At 44.5% G+C, this 21,300-nt stretch overlaps 6 protein-coding genes across 8 annotated transcripts in view; 3 read left to right on the top strand and 3 right to left on the bottom strand.

Annotated features, from left to right (window-relative positions):
• Positions 1 to 4,240, top strand: part of LOC131271933 (uncharacterized) — a 57,567-nt gene extending 53,327 nt beyond the window's left edge. The window contains exon 6 of the mRNA XM_058273522.1: positions 1,120 to 4,240. Within this exon, the coding sequence (XP_058129505.1) occupies positions 1,120 to 1,814 (695 nt within the window). The 3' untranslated portion in view covers positions 1,815 to 4,240. The remainder of the gene's footprint in view (positions 1 to 1,119) is intronic.
• A 5,382-nt stretch (positions 4,241 to 9,622) lies between these two features.
• On the top strand, positions 9,623 to 10,883 carry LOC131272074 (putative transferase CAF17, mitochondrial). The gene is made up of 2 exons (XM_058273692.1): positions 9,623 to 9,692; positions 9,760 to 10,883. The coding sequence occupies exon 2, from the start codon at positions 9,783 to 9,785 to the stop codon at positions 10,881 to 10,883; it is 1,101 nt and encodes a 366-aa protein (XP_058129675.1). The 5' UTR covers positions 9,623 to 9,692; positions 9,760 to 9,782.
• Positions 10,884 to 10,955: 72 nt separating this feature from the next.
• On the top strand, positions 10,956 to 11,369 carry LOC131272075 (cysteine-rich DPF motif domain-containing protein 1). Its single transcript, XM_058273693.1, has one exon. It carries the CDS (start codon positions 10,956 to 10,958, stop codon positions 11,367 to 11,369), a length of 414 nt encoding a protein of 137 aa, XP_058129676.1.
• Positions 11,370 to 11,396: 27 nt separating this feature from the next.
• On the bottom strand, positions 11,397 to 12,673 carry LOC131272411 (cytochrome c oxidase assembly factor 7 homolog). Its single transcript, XM_058274136.1, has 2 exons — positions 12,462 to 12,673; positions 11,397 to 12,384 (listed from the first exon to the last, which is right to left on the bottom strand). The coding sequence occupies exons 1-2, from the start codon at positions 12,562 to 12,564 to the stop codon at positions 11,681 to 11,683; spliced, it is 807 nt and encodes a 268-aa protein (XP_058130119.1). The 5' UTR covers positions 12,565 to 12,673; the 3' UTR covers positions 11,397 to 11,680.
• An 897-nt stretch (positions 12,674 to 13,570) lies between these two features.
• On the bottom strand, positions 13,571 to 15,618 carry LOC131260689 (NPC intracellular cholesterol transporter 2 homolog a-like). The gene is made up of 4 exons (XM_058262483.1): positions 15,264 to 15,618; positions 15,005 to 15,124; positions 14,408 to 14,583; positions 13,571 to 14,045 (listed from the first exon to the last, which is right to left on the bottom strand). The coding sequence occupies exons 1-4, from the start codon at positions 15,349 to 15,351 to the stop codon at positions 13,965 to 13,967; spliced, it is 465 nt and encodes a 154-aa protein (XP_058118466.1). The 5' UTR covers positions 15,352 to 15,618; the 3' UTR covers positions 13,571 to 13,964.
• Positions 15,619 to 15,828: 210 nt separating this feature from the next.
• Positions 15,829 to 21,300, bottom strand: part of LOC131260673 (G protein-coupled receptor kinase 1) — an 86,026-nt gene continuing 80,554 nt past the window's right edge. For 2 of the 3 annotated variants that reach the window (XM_058262465.1, XM_058262466.1), the window contains exon 14: positions 15,829 to 21,260. In XM_058262465.1, coding sequence (XP_058118448.1) covers positions 21,006 to 21,260 — 255 coding nt within the window. In that variant the 3' untranslated portion in view covers positions 15,829 to 21,005. The remainder of the gene's footprint in view (positions 21,261 to 21,300) is intronic. The other variant, XR_009178166.1, reaches the window with a different exon arrangement.

The raw sequence follows: 21,300 nt of genomic DNA, 5'->3' as shown, positions 1-21,300 counted from the left end.
AGACACTACTATCATCAGTTTCTCATTGTTGTGTTTGCTTACACTCATTTGCTTGCACTTGGAGGAACAACCCCCAAACGAAAATGAAATACAAGGATTCGTTGAAATACATCGTTTTTTACAAAAGGCAAAACAAGGGTTTGATGAAGGAACGTAGGGATGTTGCATCGTTCATCGAATAAAGTTAGGTTTACGGAAACGGTTTCAACAAGCGCGTAGAATGAAGGTCCATGGTGCACAGCAATTTTGTGATAAATATCTATTCCCTACTTAAGTAGTACATAACCTATACTAAGTAAGGATAATTCCGTTCCAACAAGGTGCCAAAAAGCAAGAAAACTTTCCTCCATCCTTCTGTAATGTAGGACTGGCAGAGATGTTTGTGAACGTAGTTACCATTGGAAAGATGGCGGTCTTATAAGTAATACCGTATTTGGGAGAGATTATTCCAAGTGAAAAGGTCCTGCTATAGCAATGGCTTTTCAAAAAAGCGAACTACGACGATCGAGCGATCATCGTGAAATTGTGATATCAACCAATAGTGAGGTAAGAAGGAAAGCGTAGCCTAAACCAGGAAATGAAGAACGAATCCCCTACTTGGTTCCGACTTTAGTAAGTCCCTCCTCGGAATGAACAACCTCTACAACATTCCTGTCTTTTGGGTCGATGGGTTTTTGTGTTGTACTATGTTTTCTTTTATAAAATTTGCTAACATAACTGTGCATACTCCTTTAACCAACCAACTGTGAGGCAAGACTTAACAAAAGCCCCCATTCCCCCCGCTCGTGTACCATTTCTTCTCTGTCCTTTCCCCCCCCGTCCTTCGCCACGGCTTTTTCGCCAGTTCCATTTTCATCCTTCATCCTAAAAACGATAAAATAATATACTCACCTACTACTGACGACTCGCGCCGCAAGTCATTTTTATGCATTCATCATTCATCATCATTGGGCAAGCATCATTTCACCACAGCGCTGTTTTTTCTTCTTTTCTTTTCGTTTCGTTTCTCTCTTTTTTCTCTCGTGACCGTTCTTGTGAAAACCTTTCTTGTGTGTCTTGTGTCTTGAAAAAAAAAACTCTACCGCAAATCGCCGCGCAAAATTTGCATCCATCGTTTAGTTGGCAATGAAAAACCGCAACGCCGTGGTAGCGTCGGCTCGTTAGATAGTGGAATGTCGATATCATTTCAATCCACCTCCGCAAGCACTGGCTCACGTAGCGATATCAAAGTACGAATGCTCCCGCATAGCAACACCTCCGGTCAGATAATCATGCATGCCGGGCAGCATCCCGCTGCCCTCATGGGTGCCATCTATCATCAGCAAATCCATCACCATCAACAGCACCAGCAGTCGCAGCAGGCGTCGCAGCACCATCATCATCTGCATCCGGCGGTGGCCCCTTCCACCGGAGTGATCGTTTCGGTGGGTCCATCGGTGTCCTCTCAGCAGGCAGCGGCAGCACCACCGGCTACTACCAACCTGCACCATCCGCATACTGCTGGTCCTGGTCCTATGATGTCGCAGCATCCGCATCAGCATCCGCACCCGCACCAGCTCCTGAACAACGGCAACATCACCGGGGCCGCAGTGACCACTACCACCATCATCCCGAGCAACAGCAGCAGCAACAGCAACAGCAGTGGAGCTATACGGCGCGAGCGGAAACCCTCCCGTACCGAAGATGCCGCTACGGTAGCAGCTCTAACAGCCAGTGCGGGAGTCTCTAGCGGCACCTCGGCCCCGGGGGCCCCTCCCAGCGGCGCTGGTGCGCCCTCGACCGGCGGCAACTATGGTCGCTCGACGGAAGTCTAAGCGAAGCGCAACTGAAGCAGCAACAGCCTGAGCAGATCGTTGCCATGGAGTCGTTCTCCACCACCGTCTCAACGGCCACCTTGATCGATATACGTTAAGCTGCTAAGGAATGCGACTCGCATCAACAGGAGTACTTTAAATTTCACCTTCCTCCAGAGCCTCCTTTGGAGCAGCTGTATTTTATATTTGTTGTATCATTTTATGTGTACGATTGTTTGATTGTTTTTCCTTTTTTTGTAAATACTAGTTCGTAGAGCGAAGAACGTGTTTCGATTAAGAGAATCTCTTCGGAAGGTGCCCGAAGTGTGTGAGAAGAAGAAATGTTTGTTCTATTTCTCAAAAACAAATCCCTCCAAAGGAAATGATTCGAATGAGGAAATGAAATTTGAAGCTCCCTGTTGATCGCAAAACGGGAAACGTTAGCCTTAGAAGTAAAAAAATCGATCAACGGTGACAAGAAGTGGCCGTGGTGTGGGTTGCGAATGGGTTTGCCCCTCTTCTACAGAACCTTTCGTTTACAACATCCTGCCATTTACCAACATCCTTCGTTTCTTAAGGATAACACAACAAAAATAAGAGAAAAAACACACGTATCCGTTCGGAAACCATCTAGATGTAGCCAATGATTTGTGAAGAGCGTTGGATTATTTGTTTCAGTTCCCTTTCTCTCGTTTAGAGCCTAGAATAGAAAAGGAATGCCAGTAGAGTACTTTTGTTTGAAATTTTTCTTCGTTTGTCACACTGGTCACCCGCAACCAACAAACCACCAATCTTTGTGCATGGGGGTTTTCTCCTTCACTCAGTTCTAGTTCCTTTAGTTGGTAACAGCAAAAAAATACAATACAGCGTGTTTAAGTGAATGGAGGAAATAGAATCGGTAGAATTACATGCGATGATGCAAAATCATACAAAAAAATACTTGCAAGTAATATGCGACGGACTTCACTTGCAAACCATAAGAAGGCCGTTCACTTCCCCCGCGATGAAAAAACGATAGAAATTATCTTCCCCGTGCCCATCTTTACTCTACCCACAATCACCACAATCATTCCTTCCGTTCAATCGTGTAAATATAGTCGAACTATAGTCGCGCGCCCCATCATTTACCGCTGAAAAACTAGCTAAACATGTTACTACCGCTAAACGGAATATTACTACTACCACCACTACTACTATTTCTACTACTGTTACTACCACAAACTGCTGCTACTACTAGCGTGCCATCTTTTTAAAAAAGCAAAAGCCAAACATCATCTCGCTTCTGGTTCAACATTTCATCAAAATTATGTTATTTCAACAATCGGCTTGTAATTGCTCCGGGGATCGAATGGTGGCAGTTGGAGGAGCATGTCCTTCTATGTGTGTGTGTGTGTATGTTTGTATGAGTGTATGTCCCATACTCACCCTCTTCTTCCGCCGGGGGGAGAGACCTCGGGCTCCATTTACCTAATGCTTTGCATCTGGGTCTGCAAACCTTACATCACGCTACAACCGAAAAAGAACAACGGGACAAACACCCCGGACCAAGTGGAAAACGTGGAAGGGGGGAGGGAAACAAATCGTCAACATTCATCGAAGTCCGTTTTCTTGTCTTGAAAGTCTTGAATACACAATACAATAAGCACACTAGGGAATGTGGAAGGAACTTGAGGAAATGATAACGGAGGAGTTGATTAAAACTATACTAAGAAACGGAATGCCCTGTATAATTTGTGTACCATATTTAAACACACCAGCGTCCGACGGATATGGTCCGACGTGTGGTTGTCTAGTATTTTTACGTTTCTAAGAAGCATCTTCCCTCTCGGTGTGCGTGTGCATGTGTGTGTGTGCGTGTGAGTTTGTGAATTTATGGGAAGGAGGAAGAAGAACAAGTGCCCCGCGAAAGGATGGGGAACAGGTGTCCTCGAACGGGGGGATCGCGAATCGAATTGATTGACCAAAAAAAAACAGTAAACCAAGGAGAGAGAAATTAAGAAGTTGGACACAAAAGGTATGAGGATGTGTAGAGGACGATTCCATTGCACGATACACGATGGAAGTGAGAGAAGGGGGTCGTAGGGTGGGTTTGGGTGTGGTTCATCACAAAATATGGAATGGGGGGGGGGGGAAAGGATAAGGAACAAAAAAAACACACACAGAACGGTGTAGACGAGTACACGGATGACGGAAATACAAGTAATCTAGTCCTGTTCAAACATATAAACGTAAAACAATAATGAAGGTAAATACTAAGATGGAAGTGGGGTTACGAACTTAAAGAATAAACGAAAAATAATGAAAAATAAAAGTACACCTCTCTCACACACACCCCCCGCAGCAAAACACACAAATATACATAAAAGAAAAAAAAACATCACCGTAAATAATTCTAGTGTACTACAAAACAGCAAACAACCACCCACAACAAAAAAAACCAAGGTTAATGTTCGTAAGTGTATTCAAACAAAGTCTAGTGATAAATCAAACACAAACCTAAATTTCGAAGTGTCTAAGGCCCCAAGGCAAGGAGTCGCCTGGTCCGCGAAGATTCCCTTGAACAATAATTGGATCGACCGGAGGAACGGTGACGGAGGAATGGAATTTAAGCTCGTATTAATGATGTTCATGATGATTCTGCAGACTGCGAGAAAATAAAAACCATAACAAAAACCAACTTCCCACTAGTTTGTGTTGATTATTTCATTGTACAACTAGCGAAAGAAATTAATGGAATCTAATATATAAAAGTCAACGTTGTCTATATTTATACTTATCATTTGTTTATACAGGCGGATGTCGACACCCCAACGAGGAATTTTGGCGTTATTTTGGGGCCGTAAAAGAATTCGCTTCACAACTGCCCGCTCTTCTTTTCAGGATTCTTTTACCCCTTCTTTTGCAGCAGATTTCCTATGCAATCTAGGCGTAAACCGACTTCTGAAAAGAAGTGTAAAACAATTCTGTTTACACTCGCGGCTTTTAAACAATCGGAAAAAATTGCGTGTCCTTTTCATGCAAGTTTGTAAAGAAAACTGCAGATTTTTGTTTAAAATTTTGAAAAACCTAGCATGCAAGTGATTAAAAAATTGGAAAAAATGCATGCCACTTGCATGCAACTTGCATGCAAGTTTTTCCGAATGTTTTTTTCTGGAGCACTTCCGGGAAAACTTGCATGCAAGCCCTAAGAAAGTGGACAAAAGTTGCATGCAAGTTGCATTAATTTTTTACGAAAATTACACGTCAAAAAACACGAATGCAATAAAATAAATGAATGCATAAAATACGGTAAGTATTTTTCTCGAGCTGCAGGTTAATAAGCGATTGATTGCATTCAATTATCAAAAAACCAATTTAAATGTGATCCCAATACCATTCCACAGTCATGACGATAAGATTCGTAAGGTTTTGCGCAACCTCCGCTACGCATCTGCGATCCTGGTATGAAAAAGGTCCCGAAATCGAAATCGCGAGCACGGAAAACGATCCAAAAACGAACCAGTTCGGTCGGCTGGATACCAGGGTCGCAGGAACAGCAAGAGCATGGCAAAGGTTTATACAACCTTCTTCTCAAGGTGGGATTCCGTCGTCTCACAAAAGGTCCCGCAATCGCACGGAAAACGAACCAGCTCGGTCGCTTTTGTAACAAGGAAGTAGCCCAATCTGCAAGGTCTGGCTTAAAAGACCGATTGACTCAATTTACAATACAGGGTTGAGGAGTTTGAATGGTTTTTACTGCACTTGGCTTCTGCTTGTGTCCGTGTAGTTACATACTGTCAAGCGGGATTTAAGTGCATTTCGTGTAAATTTCAATCTGGTTTAGGAGGTTCTTATTTTTCTTCCTTGCATTGTATTTCTGTCAAAGCGAAACAGGCACGATGAGAATCGTAAATATTTGGTTGTTTATTTCATGCAGCTGACTATCGTAGCATCACAGATCAGTGTATTTTAAAGCATCCAATCGATACAATGAGCGAAGAGGGTGAAAAAATTAATCACAGTGAAGAAAACAACAACTTGCAAGAAGGTTCGGCAACAGCAGACGACACAGCTGAGGCAGAGGTAATGTTCGTATCATCGTTCGGAAGATTAACTCAACGCAGTGATCCCGCTTTCATCTTCAGCCATAATTGTTTGTATAACAATCAGTGTTTTTTTGTTTAACATCAAGGGAATCTTCGAAAGATCGAAAGAAGAGGTTTAAGCCAGTGGTTGGGGCATGGCTCATTGAAGAGTATTGACGCCCAAAGCCGCCTGGCTCTCGCAAAGCTCTTGCGCTAGAAAGCTCCTGTCTGAACGCATCAGCTGGCACCTACAGGACAACCTACCTCCGGTTAGCGGCCCGACGTCGAGGCCTCCGAGACGGCCGCTTCCTTCGCCGCCGTCAGAGGACTGCGGCTAGTCTCGTCGACTGTCACCTCCCGTACAGCGTCACAGCTCCTACTTCTGGAACGGCTGGTGGTGCAGTAGCCCGCCTCCTTGTTCCTCGGTTGCCTGCTGCTTCAGAGACGTGGGTGTTCGAAAAAAGGAGGGACAATTTTTTATTTCGAATTTTCGAAATCCCCACGTTTTGACATATGCGGTCTTTTAACCGTGTTATTTAGACGTCTTTTAACGGTCTTTTAATCTATTAAAAGACCACTAAAAGACGTCTTTTAAAGTGACGTTTGCAGCTTGGGGGAGTGATAGGAGCATACATTTCTTCTCCAGATGAGATTTGTCGAGCTGGTCTCGAAAAAGGTCCCGACATCACAAGGAAAACGAACCAGTTCGGTCACTCTCGTACCAGGGTAGCAGGATCAGCAGGAGCATGTTTAAGGTTCATACAATCAACTGTTGAAGGTGGGAGTTTGGGTGTTATATTTATCTTGCCGATTTTTTTAAATCATAAAATACAAACTCGTTTGTGCAAGTGTGAATCTTACTGTTATGGTTTGTTGGTTTACATAAAATGATTAAAACTTTATTACTAATTACGTACAAAGTTACAAGTTAAAATTATAACGCGCGTGTGTGTATCCGGTGTATTGCGGCCAGCGCTGCCGTACGTCCGTGCCGGTGCGCGGTTGGGAAGCGAGAGAGCTCGGGGCCGATCTTCTCGAGCGCTCCACGGCAAGGACTCTCCACATCGAAAACCCAGTCAACAAGGACAGGGTTGAGCGGAAGCGTTACGCGCGCGCCCAAGGTGCCTACACAACACCTCCCCCTTTTAAGTCAGCCGATACGCGGTGAACCTACGAGGCAGTCTTCTATTCCTAGAAGAACGTCGTGGTAGTAGCGGCTGCTGGTAGTTGTCGTTCGCTGTGACAGGAGGCGGACGTCGCGCCTGTTGCTGCGGTGGCGCTGCTAGCGATGCTGATGATTCGACCTCCGGTTGGGATGAAACCGAGGGCTCCGATGCTCCAGGTTGGTGGGATGTCTGTCGTATCCCGGGCAAGTTCCACGCGTCCAGCAATACGTGAAGTGGAAGTTGATCCCAATCCTGCTCCGCATGATTCGAAGAAGCCGTAGTGCGTCGACGGAGTTGATCCACGTGCCGACGGAGCTTCCTCTGGTTTTCGGTGATGACCTCGAACATAACACGTCCGATGCTGCGGACGATTCTCCCAGCGATCCAACTCCAAGAGTTCCTCCGGTACACCTTGGCATAAACTGGATCGCCCGGATGCCATTTAAGAGAACCGTTCTCTGCCGTAGACTCTGATGATGCTGAAGGGCGCAGCAAATGATGAATGGTCCTGATCTCCCGGCCCAACATTACCTCCGCTGGAGTGCGCTGTTCCAGGACTGCATTCGGTGTGGATCTGTAAGTATGAAGGAATAGATCCAAAGCCTCTTCGAGTGATGTGGCTCCCACTCGAATCTTCTTTAAGGCACGCTTTAGAGTATCCACAAACCGCTCGGCTTGGCCATTCGATTGTGGGTGGAATGGCGCGGTTGTGATATGTTTTATACCGTTGCTGCTACAGAACTCCTTGAAAGCTCCGCTAACAAACTGCGTGCCATTGTCGCTGACCAGTGTAACCGGTGGTCCGAATCTTGAAAATATTCCTCGCAAAATACTTATCGTTGACGACGCTGTGATGCTTCCAGTTTTTATGATTTCGGGCCACTTGGAGAATGCATCGATTACGACCAGGAAATATGCTCCATCGACTGGTCCCGCGTAATCGATGTGAACCCTGTCCCAAGGTCCAGATGGTTTGGGCCAACGCGATGATGTCTCTACCGGTGGAGATTTAGCTGCGTCTTGGCACGCCTCGCATGCAGCGACGCGATCGGCAATGTCCCCGTCCAATGATGGCCAGTATACAAAACTGCGTGCGATTGCCTCCATCCTCTGGATGCCCGGATGTCCTCGATGTAGTTGAGTAAGGCATCTTTTCTGTAGCGATGTAGGGATCACCACCCTCTCCCCAAAAAGGATGCAGCCATCCACGGTTGTAAGTGCTTCCTTCCTGTTGTAGAATCGAGCCAAATCTGCGCCATATGTGATATTATTTGGCCAGCCATTCGTGATGTAGCGATAAACCTCACGCAACAGGGTATCGTTTCCCGTAGCCGTTGTGACTTCTCTAAAATTGATTGGGAAGGCGTTTAATGAATGTACGACTACGGAACTAATGGCTTCCTCGAGCTTTATACTCGCAATCATGTACTCAGGCTCCGGCTTCGCGTGCTTGCTGATAAGTCGCGACTTTGTCAAAGTATGCGTATTGGACGAAATTTTAGCGCAAAATGTATCCATCGGAACGGAGCCAAGTGCAAACAAGTCTACTAAATCAGCTCCCAATAAAAGTAGACCGACCTGGGCCACGCGGATGATCGCTGGCTTCGTAGTATTGCATATTGTGACTTCCGCTTTGAATTCACCCAATAATTCGAGTTGCTCGTTTGATGCTGTTTTTGCACACACTGTAGATCTAATCAATGGCGGCTTTCCTAAAATCGCCCATGCAGTATGGCTGATGATGGTAATGTCCGATGCCGTATCCAATTGCAACCGTATGCTTCTTCCATTGATGATAGCTTCGACAAACTTGCTGTTGGTTTGTACACTGCACACCCTAACGGTTTTAGTAGAAAGTTGCGATCGGCAATGTCCCCGTCCAATGATGGCCAGTATACAAAACTGCGTGCGATTGCCTCCATCCTCTGGATGCCCGGATGTCCTCGATGTAGTTGAGTAAGGCATCTTTTCTGTAGCGATGTAGGGATCACCACCCTCTCCCCAAAAAGGATGCAGCCATCCACGGTTGTAAGTGCTTCCTTCCTGTTGTAGAATCGAGCCAAATCTGCGCCATATGTGATATTATTTGGCCAGCCATTCGTGATGTAGCGATAAACCTCACGCAACAGGGTATCCCATCCTCGTCGCCACTGTTATGGTTTGTTGGTTTACATAAAATGATTAAAACTTTATTACTAATTACGTACAAAGTTACAAGTTAAAATTATAACGCGCGTGTGTGTATCCGGTGTATTGCGGCCAGCGCTGCCGTACGTCCGTGCCGGTGCGCGGTTGGGAAGCGAGAGAGCTCGGGGCCGATCTTCTCGAGCGCTCCACGGCAAGGACTCTCCACATCGAAAACCCAGTCAACAAGGACAGGGTTGAGCGGAAGCGTTACGCGCGCGCCCAAGGTGCCTACACAACACTTACAAAGACCTTTCAACTGAGAGGTGAATTATTAAAATCGGTTGAAAATCCAAAAAGTTATTCACAAATTGGTATTTTCGCAAGGTTTTGACCAAAAGGTAAATGTTTTGTTTTACCACTAATGTCAACTTTGACAACTCCAACAGCTGATGCAATGTTTACTGTTTTCCTACGAAGATAAAAGGCAGAGTTCACTTCGAACGCCGGCAAAAGGATAATTTTTTGCAAATAAGCCAGCGATAGTAAGTATCGACGCCCTATGTATCGTTTTATTTGGGCGCACAGATGCGCATTAAAATATTTTTCCAGTCAGCAAAAGAAAACACATCGAAATGCTGCTCCGAAGCTCCATTGTTGCCGGCACATTCATCAGACTCCCGGTGCGACCACAATGTGGACTACAGCTGCGCCATCAATCCGTTTCAACGCACAAACCTCTCACACTTCAACCACTGGCCGACCGATCGTTCATACGAGTGCACGGAACCGACTCCGCCAGCTTCCTACAGGGTCTTATGACGAACGATATGCGGCATTTCGAGCACGGCGGTGCGATATACTCGATGTTTCTCAAAGCCAACGGGCGAGTGTTCTGTGACGCACTGATCTACAAACGGCCAAAAGGCGAGCAGCATGATTATCTGCTCGAGTGTGATAGCAGCGTGGCGGGTCGGTTGGAAAAGCACCTGCGACTGTATCGGTTGAAGAAGAAGGTTGATGTAATAGCAGACGACACGTTCCGTTTGTGGGTTGCATTCCGAGATGGAGTTACACACGAGGAAGCCCCGTCGACTGAAGAAACAGCCTCCGATAAAAACCTTCCCGTGGCCGCAGACCAGCTGCATCCGTTCAAAGATCCCCGTCTCACACGGCTCGGTTATCGTGTGCTTTCCTCCAACGCAAATGAAAACGAAGCAATGGAACAGCTGCACAAAATGTTCCCGGGTTCATCGATGGCCCCGACGAACGGTACCGACCCTCTGCCGTACACAGCATTTCGTTATGCGCTCGGTGTTGGGGAGGGTGGCGAAAATCTTCCGGATGGCAAGTGTTTCCCACTCGAGTGTAACTGTGATTACCTGCACGGTGTCAGCTTTCACAAGGGATGCTACATCGGGCAGGAACTGACCGCACGAACGTATCACACGGGTGTCATCCGGAAGCGCCTCATGCCGCTCGAATTCAAGGAACCCCCACCGGTGAAAGACGTTCCATCGGAAGCACTCCAGGATGCGGAAATTAAAAACAAAGACGGGGCGGTTGTGGGAAAGTTACGCGGTTTAGCCGGTAGCATGGGGCTCGGATTGTTGCGCATCGAAAAGGTGCTCCCCGATGGACAACTGTCGGTGAATGTTGCAGGCGTTAGCGATCCAATTGCCTGCCGCACCAGGAAACCGTTCTGGTGGCCCAAAGAAACGAATACACGACACTAATAGGAAAATACTTCGATAAACGAGCTTAGTTTGATTTCCATTCTTCCTTGCATTCTCCGATTCGCTTGACAGATGATGACAGCAAAGCCTTCTTCGACGGAAGAAAAAATCCAAGACAAACAAACGGGCGCCCCGGAAACGCCGGCCATCCCATCGATCGCTTTCCGGTGCGAGCTGTGCGGACTGAACGAGTCCTGCGACTATCGGGGCCGTCGGCCACCGTTTGCGGCGAAGATCGAGCTGCCGGAGGATTGTTACGTAATGCGGGATCCGTTCGCACCACCGCCGAGTGCCGTACCGGACAAACCGGCCAGCGAACACTATCTCATCCTGGGCGCAGACTGCAACCTTTGCCGGCGGACCGTGTGCAAGGCGACCGAGTGTAGTTTCTTCTATGGGGCCACATTCTGCCGGCGGTGCAGCATGGAGCGGGTGGTGGAGTTTCCGCTCGAGGTCCGGAGTAAAATAAAGAAACAGTTCGCGTAACAGTAACACAACTGCCTATCTGCTGTTTGCTTTTTCTTCCTAACTGAAACAACATTTATTATCTGCATTCAACCTACATAGACTGGATCAATCAGTCCACGGAGCACACACGCACACACACGCTTTCACACGGCAAAGAAAAATACTAAAAATTAACCAAACACTATAAGTGGCTTTGCTACGGTTTCCCTCGCTGACGAAGGGAAATTCTCGTGCAAGATAACAAACGCAATCCTTCTACTACACTCATTTCCTCTCAGCTGCGTCCCTTTTCGCTTGCTACCGATTCGACTGGTGTCCGTCTCGTTGATCTACGTCGGGTTCAGCCCTTGTTGGAATGTCAGTTGCTGCTGCTTTTTTACCTCGTCCTGCATCTCCAGGGCCATCTTTTTGTAAATTTCAGCCTTCTTTTCGTCGCGTGGCGTTCCGTCACCTTTCGCGTACATCTGGCTGAGGTTGGCACAGGCGTACATGTTCCGCAGTTCGCAAGCCTTGTACGCAAAACCGAACGCTTTCTCCATGTCGCGTTCCACCACGTACGCACCCGGAGGTCGTGTCGGTTCGATGGACGATTTGTGTCCGGCCGCCGTTTGCTCACCCGTCTGCGCGTCCTTCTTCGCCTGGCTGTACTCGTCCTTGAGCACGCCGGAAATGTACATACCGGACAGGTAGAAACAGGCGCCCGAGTTGTTCATCTCGCAGCTTTTCTTTAGCAGCTCGAATCCCTTCGGTACGTCGCGGGTGATCTCTTTCGGCATTACCTTCGACACCAGCAGCAGACCGCTGTGCAGGCAGGCGTCCGGATCGTTCAGTGTGCAGCCCTTCTCGTAGTAGCTATAAGCCTTTGCCGGATCGCCCTTGTCGGAGGCGCGGCCCTTGCCGAGGAAGCTGTAGTTGCCATACTTCAGGCAGCTCTTGCCGTAGTTGTAGTCGTCGCAGTTCGATCGGTACACTTTGGCCGCCTTCTCAAAATCTTTCCGGATGCCCTCCAGGTAATCGCCAAGCAGGTGACAAACTGGACAATGAACGATGGGAATAGAGAAACCAATTTAAAACGTGTTCCGAGCGGGAAGATTCGTTTCCCATACCTACCTTCCGGTTTTTTCTCCGAGTAGCAACCAAACCGGTATTCCACGCCCAGCTTTTCAATGTATTCCTTTACTTCCGACTCATTCTTTAAATCAAACGAAGACATCACGGCACTGTCGATCGTTCGACTCGGACACTACGGTAAGGTGTTGTACTTTTCGTGAAAAAAAATGTATCAAACCAGCGAGATTTCGCTACGAAACTTCGCAACTTCACGTAACTTTTGAGAAATACAAAATATTTGCTTTTTTTCTTTGTTTTGACAGCTGCCCATGTTTGGCAGCAGAGCGCTGTCAAATCCCGTTTTGCTGTCAAAGTGATCTCACAGCATTATGCTGTGTTCACACCTGTACGGCTAGCAGTCGGATGAACGCATTTTTTAAAACTATTTATTCAATAACTGCAACATTATTTATAAACTAATTCAATATATTGGCGCTAGGCAACGAATATCAAACGGCACTAATATTTCTTATCCTTTTTTATAGAAAACATTTCGAGAAATTTCGCAAAGAGTCGTATTCTGGAAGTTTTGAGAAATTTTCCTTCTCAGTAGGATCTTAAAAATTTTCAAGATTTTGAACATTTTGTAGTAAGGAACAGTCCTGTGGTTGCGGTGCACTATGTAAAATCAACGAATAACGATTGCAAGAATACCTATTACAAACCTTCGTTGCTTCGACGCCAACATTCAACGATGAATCATGTTTTAGAAACCGTTTTTGTCCATTCTGCTAACACGCAATCCCATCAACCCTTCCGCCAACTCCACCTATTGCCGCGGTACGAAGTGTCGGCTAATACACGATGGCGCGATCCGTTTATTCGGTTAAATGCAATCAAACAATCAGCTGCTGCATGCCGCCAACGTCCCGCTAGTGGTCAATCCAACATCGCCCACGAACAGCCACGTTGACCGACCGGTGGTCGGCACACGGAGAGATCAATTGAATGTGAAAAATTTTCATTTCCGTAGATGTCTAGCGTGGTCGGCACAGGCCGGCTGATGTTGGCTAAACCAAATGGACAGGAGGCACGGGGGACACGGAGCGCGAAAGGTGGATGGTGGAAAGAATAAACTCGGCTTGTCGCATGCGACCGCGTGCACAGTGTCAACGTGTAAAACGAGTTGGTTTTATTGGATTGACTATGCTTTCAATTACAATCTAATTAACGGACGTTGAGAGAAAAAAAAAGGCTTCGCTTACACTAACAATGGTGAGGCACGGCGAAGCGTCCAGCAACAAAAGAATCGGAAAGAAACTGGCAAGATGGACCGCGAGAATCATGCTTCATCCGGTTGGTGTAGCGTGGATTTTCCCTCGATTGGCGGGAGTATGTCGCCTTACTACAGCTGTTCTTTATTGAGGTCATAGTACGCCGGCAGCGATGCGTCAATATGTGGTTTAATTTTTGTTTGGCACAGCGATGGGAAATAAGGCAACTTGTTGGTAGGAAACTTATCAACGCAATGGGGATAAACGATGCTTCCATCCTCATTTCGTTTTACTGGATTTTAGCTGGAATAAGCACACAGACCACATCCTTGTCACCCGACTTTAGCTCCCATTTTACTTCCACGGAAACCTAAAAAAGATGAAGTAAATTTAAATTACACCACGTGTTGCAATGAAACAGAACAAAAACCCAACCATCAACAATAGAGTCTATAAAGTATACACACGAAGGGAAAAAATGAAATCATATTTGTTTTGTAACGCTTCGCTGAACAAACAAATAATTCCACGAAAAACACGTTATTCTTTCTACGCATCATTCCAAACGCAAAATTGCAATGTATAAGCAAAGATTGATATAATGATAATGATGCGGGTTCACGTCAAAGCTCATCAGTAATCAACAATAATTTCAGTTTACAACCTTTTTGGGGTTATAAAAAAAATGGAAAAAAAATAAAATTCAAGTCAGACTGTGGAAATTTCACTTACCTTCGGGTATTGCTTCAAAACGGGTAGCGTAGTAGAGTAACGGTACGACGTATCCTTAGTCAATGGGCAGTTTAGTCCACTGTCATTGCAACCATCAGCGTTCGGAAGGGGGAATGGTACCTCCATGCCAAGAATAATTCCATGCACTACGGCCTTCAGTTCCGAAAGATCCTCGTCTAAACCATGGGAAGAAACAGAAAGCGGTAAGTGGTTCTCGTCGTACAATAGGTCTATGGATGTGTCTATGTCTTACAATTTAAATGTAAAATTGTGACACACTTTTGCTTGCGTTGGTTAATTGCCTTCAATGTCGATTAAACCGATAGAAACTGTCGCAAAGGAATAGAATAATGACCGCACATCTTTCATACAAGCAATTAGTGTACCATTAGCGGGACCTTGAGCTTGGTCCACAACTAGTAGCATTCTACTATCCTTCCGTTCTAGGTCACGGAAACCTTCAAAGTGCACACTCCATGCTTCATAAGGGGCGTGTACTAGCGAAGAAAGTATTCTCTCTTTCGCAACAGAAAATCCATGGTCAAGGACGAAGTATGTAAATCGGGGGCCATTTACGCTTTACGAAACTATACTTACTGCTGGTGAAGGTGATGGAGATGGTAGCATTAGAATTGCGTTTTAATACACACGACGCCTGGTCATCACCACAGTTCGACACTTCCACCTTGCTGAACTCTCCGATGGCCGTTTCGTTTGCTGTTGAAATATGAAGGGTTTAATATTATTCGAAGAATGGAAACAAAAATCCCCAACCGGATGCGGCGCATCGATCTTAGGACAAGCGCTTATCATCTTGTATTGGCCGTTTCGTGGAAAAAATAGGTCGTCAACCTACCGCAATTTGCAAAATCAGCTGCCCTGGACGATGACACCAGCACGAGGAACACGGTTGCCAAGATTAGCGCTGCCTTTTGGAAGCTCATGATGTTTAAATAGTTGAGCGTGTACTGTTTTTGGACGAAAGATCACACACCGATCACTTTTACTGATAATGCACCGATAGTTTCACCAAACTGAAGCACGTTCTTGCTCTGGCCGGAATGTTATCACAAAACAACCAAAAACCCGTATTCTCTTACGTTTGGGAAGATCGTAGCAGGCGGTATTATCAAAGTAGGCGATAAGCGGACTGCTTCAGGCGTGTTTTTCTCTCGTCCAATCTGTTGGAGCTCCAGCAACAAACTGAACGGACAAAATCGGCCCGATCACTTCACGACCTCCGGGCCGATCAATTCAGAACGAACCTACACACGAAGCTTGCATTCAGCAGAAGCTTTCACTTTCAAGCACCTGTTTAAAATGTGTAAGAGCTTTCTAACGACTTGGAGCCACGGCGAACACTATTTTTTTTCGGATTTGTACACGAAAAGGATAATTTAATAAAACTGTACACCAGTTAGTACGCTTTCAACTTTGCACTTCGCTGCATTTCTTCATATTTAAACATCCGCGTTGCACTTCGCCCTGCTACATGCATCTCTTTTTTTCTGTTTTGATGGTATTACTTACTAAAAATGTTCTCATAAGTGCCTTTTGTGTTATGCCTTCGGGCCTCTGACTGGGATTACCAACGCTGCGTTTGTTTTCATCTCTGCCGTATCTTTGTTGTATTTACTTAATATTTTTTAACACGTTGTTTGTAACACCCGGTGTTATATACAGGTTTCCATTTTTTGTTGCTTGCTAAGCGAACATTCATCATCCATTTTTGACCTTCCGAAACATTCGTTTTGCATTGCCGCAAGTCATATTATCCTCCTGGTGGTACCATTCTCTGTCCAACCGGCTTTCTTTCGCTCGTTTTCATACACTTCGCTCGTGTTTTATGTCTTATTAATTGGGTTTGTTTATTTGCATTTTTTAAACGCACATGTTTGAACAGGCATTTGCAACAATGTTATAATGTTTTCTTGACCCCGCACTACGGCTTACATCTGAGTGTGTTCTGTTCACGGTGCGTTTAGTTTTTCTTGCGACACTTCTTTCCTTTTTGTTTCTGAATAAATGTTAAATTCTCGTTCCCATTTTTTTTAACGCATCATTTTCATCTCAACGAACGTGTGCTTGGATGTGTACATTTGATTTCTTTTCTACATTTGTGTGTGAGTGTGTAGTGTTTATTTTTTCAGATGTTTGCATGATGTCAACATTTAATTGTGTTCTTTATAGACTACACAGTTAAATTAACACGTACAATTCACAGGAGAAGAGAGTTGTCTCTTAACGTACACTAGCAATCACTAGATTTAGATAATTTGTTGTGGAATTTTATGTTTTCCACAGTTGTTTTCCTTTTTTCTTTTTTTGGCAAAAGTCAATGATGTTCTCCATCGATTGAACCTTTATTTTTGGGTAATTATTTTAAAAATTCCTACTCACCTTCTGCGTTTCGTCGATTCCAACACCTGCTTCCTCTTTGTACGCACTATTCATGCGCGGTCACGTTATGCTACACACACCGAGTACATTTCTTTGATAGAAAATATTTTTTCAGTTATGCCAAACCGGTGATGGCAGGCAAACATTTAAACATAAACGCTTGCACATTTGTTTGACTTGTTTTATAATGTTTGCGCTAAATCCATTATTTCAAACATGTTAGTATATGCTTGGCTGTGTGTGAATGTGTACCGCATGCCACTCAAAGCTCCCTACAACGATAATAACCCTTGCTGTTGGTTCATATCTGTAGCAGCATTGAAAATGTTTTTCCCTACGAACTTTCCCGTCATGAAAACATGTATAATTGTATCTCTATATGGGGTTTTTCTGCTGCTGTATTGAGTTGTTTCAATGCTTTCTTCTACAATACTATATGCTGTTTATGTTCAATCAGTGTAAGCTTTATGAGTCCATCGAACTCGTTTCGCTTGATGGCCGAGCCATCCTTTTTCTTGGTTTCTTCTGTATTATTTAGAGCTATCGGAATCCGTTTTATGCAACAATCGTTTATTACAGTTTCGAACAAAATTCAGCGAAAATCGATGGACACAGACTGGAAATTATATATCGCCTACGATCACAAACACCTGACGGCATCATCACGTACACACTAAACACGCAATGGGATTATTTACCGATTATACTAGTATGTACAGCAAATGCCCTTGCGAGCCTTACATATGTTGCACTGCCGAGTAGTGCCGGGAACTCGAGGCAACCACCAAAAGTTGTATTCCACAGTGAGGCTCGAGTAGAGTTCTTCATCGGCCTATTGCCAGCGTCCACGGTCTAGTTTTACGTACTGCATCATTTTATGATTATCAACATTGCACCGACCGTACGGAGGAGTTCCTGATCCAAAGCTAGTTATTTTATTTGTAGAATTGTTCCACTTTTTTGTAAAAGAAATGATTTGCTTTAAGACCAACGCTTCAGTTACACGCATATGTTTCCAAAGTTCATGAACATGAACAAGAACAGATTGTGATTGATTTGTTAGAATCTGTTTTCTCTCACTGTTTTGAAACATGTGTTTTAGTGGTCCTGCTAATACTGTGCGTCTCGTTATATTTTAATCGTTCTCCAGAATTTATTTTCTTATTTTTTAAAGAATTTTAATTTTGTAATAATTATATGATAGCTTCAAAATGAATGCCACAAAAAAAAGTATTGCGCAAAACCATAAAGAATACAAACGGGGTTTTTAAGAAACAAGATTGGGAACATGCGAAAAAACAAAACCGTTAATCTATTACTAATTATTCTATTCAAGATCGTGTTTGTTTCGTTTTTGTTAAGTGTGCTTTTGCGATTTTTAATTGTGAACTTCTGAACTAGTGTGTTGGTGGGGTTTCCATTTGTTCTCTGCGTGTATGTAGCGTGTATGTTTTAATAGTTATACATATTTGACTGAAGGGCTTCCATTTACACATTTCTTTTTTGGTTTGCATGATCGAATTATCTTGTTCTTTTTTTTCTTTTACTGTTAGATATAATTAAAGATTAAACGTTATATGCACTGTGTTTCGGTTGTCTCACATTTTCGACGCGCGATAATTATATCGTGAACGATGAAAGAACGAAATCAAATCATCTACTCTAAAGTCTTGGTGTTGCATAACAGTGAGCTGCTGAATTTATATAATAATTACTTATTTTTGTTGTTTTTTTCCTTCCATTCATTTTTTTGCTTCGCCTAGCCATCTTTGGGATTACTTTGCCTTTGGCTTCGTCCGCCGCAGCGCATTTCAAACCCATACGAACAACTTTAGCTAACTATAGGTCCAGTCATTTCAGCTACTAAATGTAGAGATATAATTAATGAATTAATTAATATCGTGGCACACACACACACATACAACTACACACACACAATTACGTTCGTGCCGCTGCTGGCCGTTGCCAAAGCTGTAGCATTACTTTCGGTTTAGCATTACTCCGGTACGCTATTGCCACATTTAAGAGTTTTGTCAAAACTTGGATACATATGGTATTTCTTCTACAATTGCATCTATAGACAGAGCCACCTCAGCTGATCTTCGAATGATTGCTCGCTCGCGGTATTTCCAACTTAAACAGGAAGTTCCTTACACCCAGCCTACTAAGCGCACGTGCATTGGTGGTTTTGCTCGTATCGTTTCGCACTGGCTGTCAAACTGATCGTTTCACTTTCGCGTTTACTTCGATCGTTCCCTAAGTAGTGTGTTATAAAAAAAATAAGTATTGAGGATTGTTCGTGCGCGTTTTTGCTATAGCAGTCCCTACAGTGTATCCCTAAAGGATTTCTCCTATGTGTTCTGATAGGAGAGAGGCCATTGCGTAGTCGCGTCAAATGCTGAGGAATCTACAAGTTGATTACCATTGACCATAGTTGATGTGACATTGCTTACTGTTTAGAGAAGTTATGTTATTTTATTTTAATTTTAATTTAAACATTCTGCTGGCGCCCCATCGCTACAGATGCTGCTGCACTATTGTCATTGATTGTGTCTGATCTGTGGGAGTTTGGTAACGAAAACCATCAATAGGAACACCGGAAAGCTGCCTTCAGTGTTACAGATTTTCTACTTTAAATAGCAATTTATAGAGCGCGGGATGTTGGGGAGACTGTGTTACGAGTCGAAAAATAACTAGCAAATGTCGTACATACATCATTGTGGAAGAGACGGCCGATTCCTATATAAAATTACAGCTTTTTATTTGGTGAAAGTACACTCAGATCGGTGTGTTCTTCCGGCACGTTCTACATAATCGCCGAACCGAACCAGTTTGATCTACAATTGGAAACTATTGTTGATGGAAGAGTGCCGGATTGATTGCTCTCCACAGCGACGCAAAAAGTCCGCTGTTGTAATGCTGCTACTAGAAGTGTTTCTCTTAATGTTTGCGCTTCTCATTTTTCATGCACGTTTTGTTTGTTACCCCATTTGTCGCCCGTTGTATAAACGATGTTGTATCGTAATGTTACGTTAATATAGTTCTAATAACATCTGCTCAATGTGCTTCTTTTGTTTTTAAATTGTTTGTGTAGTCTTGTCCCTGCGCCAACCCACTACTCGATTATCACTTCGTAATACAATACTAAATTGACACATTCATTATTCTAAATATTTGTGTATGCTCCTTTCACTATTAATATTTTTGTTTGTTGGTAAGGTTTTCCTTTTATTTTGTTTTGTATGACGGTTTTGTCAGTGCTATCACTAGGGCTGATTTTGTTACTTTATAATTAAATTATATATATATACCCCGGTGGCATTGGCGGTGTTTTTTTTTTTTTGCTTTTACCCGATTAGCTATTTCCGCAGCCAATGAGGAGAAAATGGAGCAGGAAACCACCACTGCTCGTAATGTAATTCCATTACATATGCAGTCGTACAAGCGGGTGGAGCTTGCGCACCGGTGAACGTGTTAAGCCACGCAAGGCGCGGGGGTTTTGTTTGATATCATTCCTCAAATATCACTGTTGTATCTTTTCGGCAGCAAATATCAAAACCGTTTTGCTGCATCAACATCGGACGCACAGCAAAGGTACACAATGTTAGCCAACACCATTCTCGACCCTTGTAACGTTTCGATAACGAGAAGAGGAGACAAAAACAAAGCCAATCACCCACGCACACGAACACACGTACGTACACATGAATGAGCTGTTTCACATTACCTGTGTCCTGTGCATCAATGCTGTTTTCCTTCTGCTGGCCCTGCTGGAGGCGGCTCTGTAAGTGGCCACTGACAGTTTTTTAAATGTAAAAGTCTAATATTAACTCGCCCGTTTACGCCCCAGTCTCGCCTAAACTCACCTTAATTTTTTTTTCCTAATAGAAAAAACCCGTTTTGCAACTCGGAGTCATGAAATTGGTAATACTTTGCAAAAAACAACTTTGCATTCGCTCGACGATATGCTGTGCCTTGCATGGAGCACACTGGAATCCGTATGCCGGTCGCGGATCGGTCTACCGGATGCGCGTGCTTTGTGGTTTTGTGTTTATGTGTAAGTGTGCGTTGCGTGCGTGACGATGATGATGACACAATGGCAACCTAGCATTTAGGTGTCCTTGCACTTCATCTTCAGCAGTGGTTCCTTCAGACGATTCGGTTCTATGAAACAGGACCGAGATCGCAACAGTAACCGCTAGTTGGAGCCTCCGTTCGCATTCTTCTGGCCACTGCCGGCGAGCACCCCACCGGCACCACCGGAACCCGCGATCACCATGCCACCAGCACCCCCGGCTCCGGCACCACCCATCTGTCGGCCGTCTGTCGTACCTCGTTGGCCCTCGGTGCCGTAAATTTTCCCTGCCTTCTTCGCCATCGAACCGAGCAGCTCCTGACTTTCCTTGTGCGCTGCCCGTAACGAAAGTGCCCATTCCTTGAGTCCAATTTCATCCTACAAGAGCAAAACCGTAAACGTGTTCAATCAGTGGTAT

Source organism: Anopheles coustani, chromosome 3, assembly GCF_943734705.1.
Source record: "Anopheles coustani chromosome 3, idAnoCousDA_361_x.2, whole genome shotgun sequence".
NCBI lineage: Eukaryota > Metazoa > Arthropoda > Insecta > Diptera > Culicidae > Anopheles > Anopheles coustani.
Note: the sequence above shows the minus strand (reverse complement) of the source record. Positions and strands in the feature narration are given on the sequence as shown.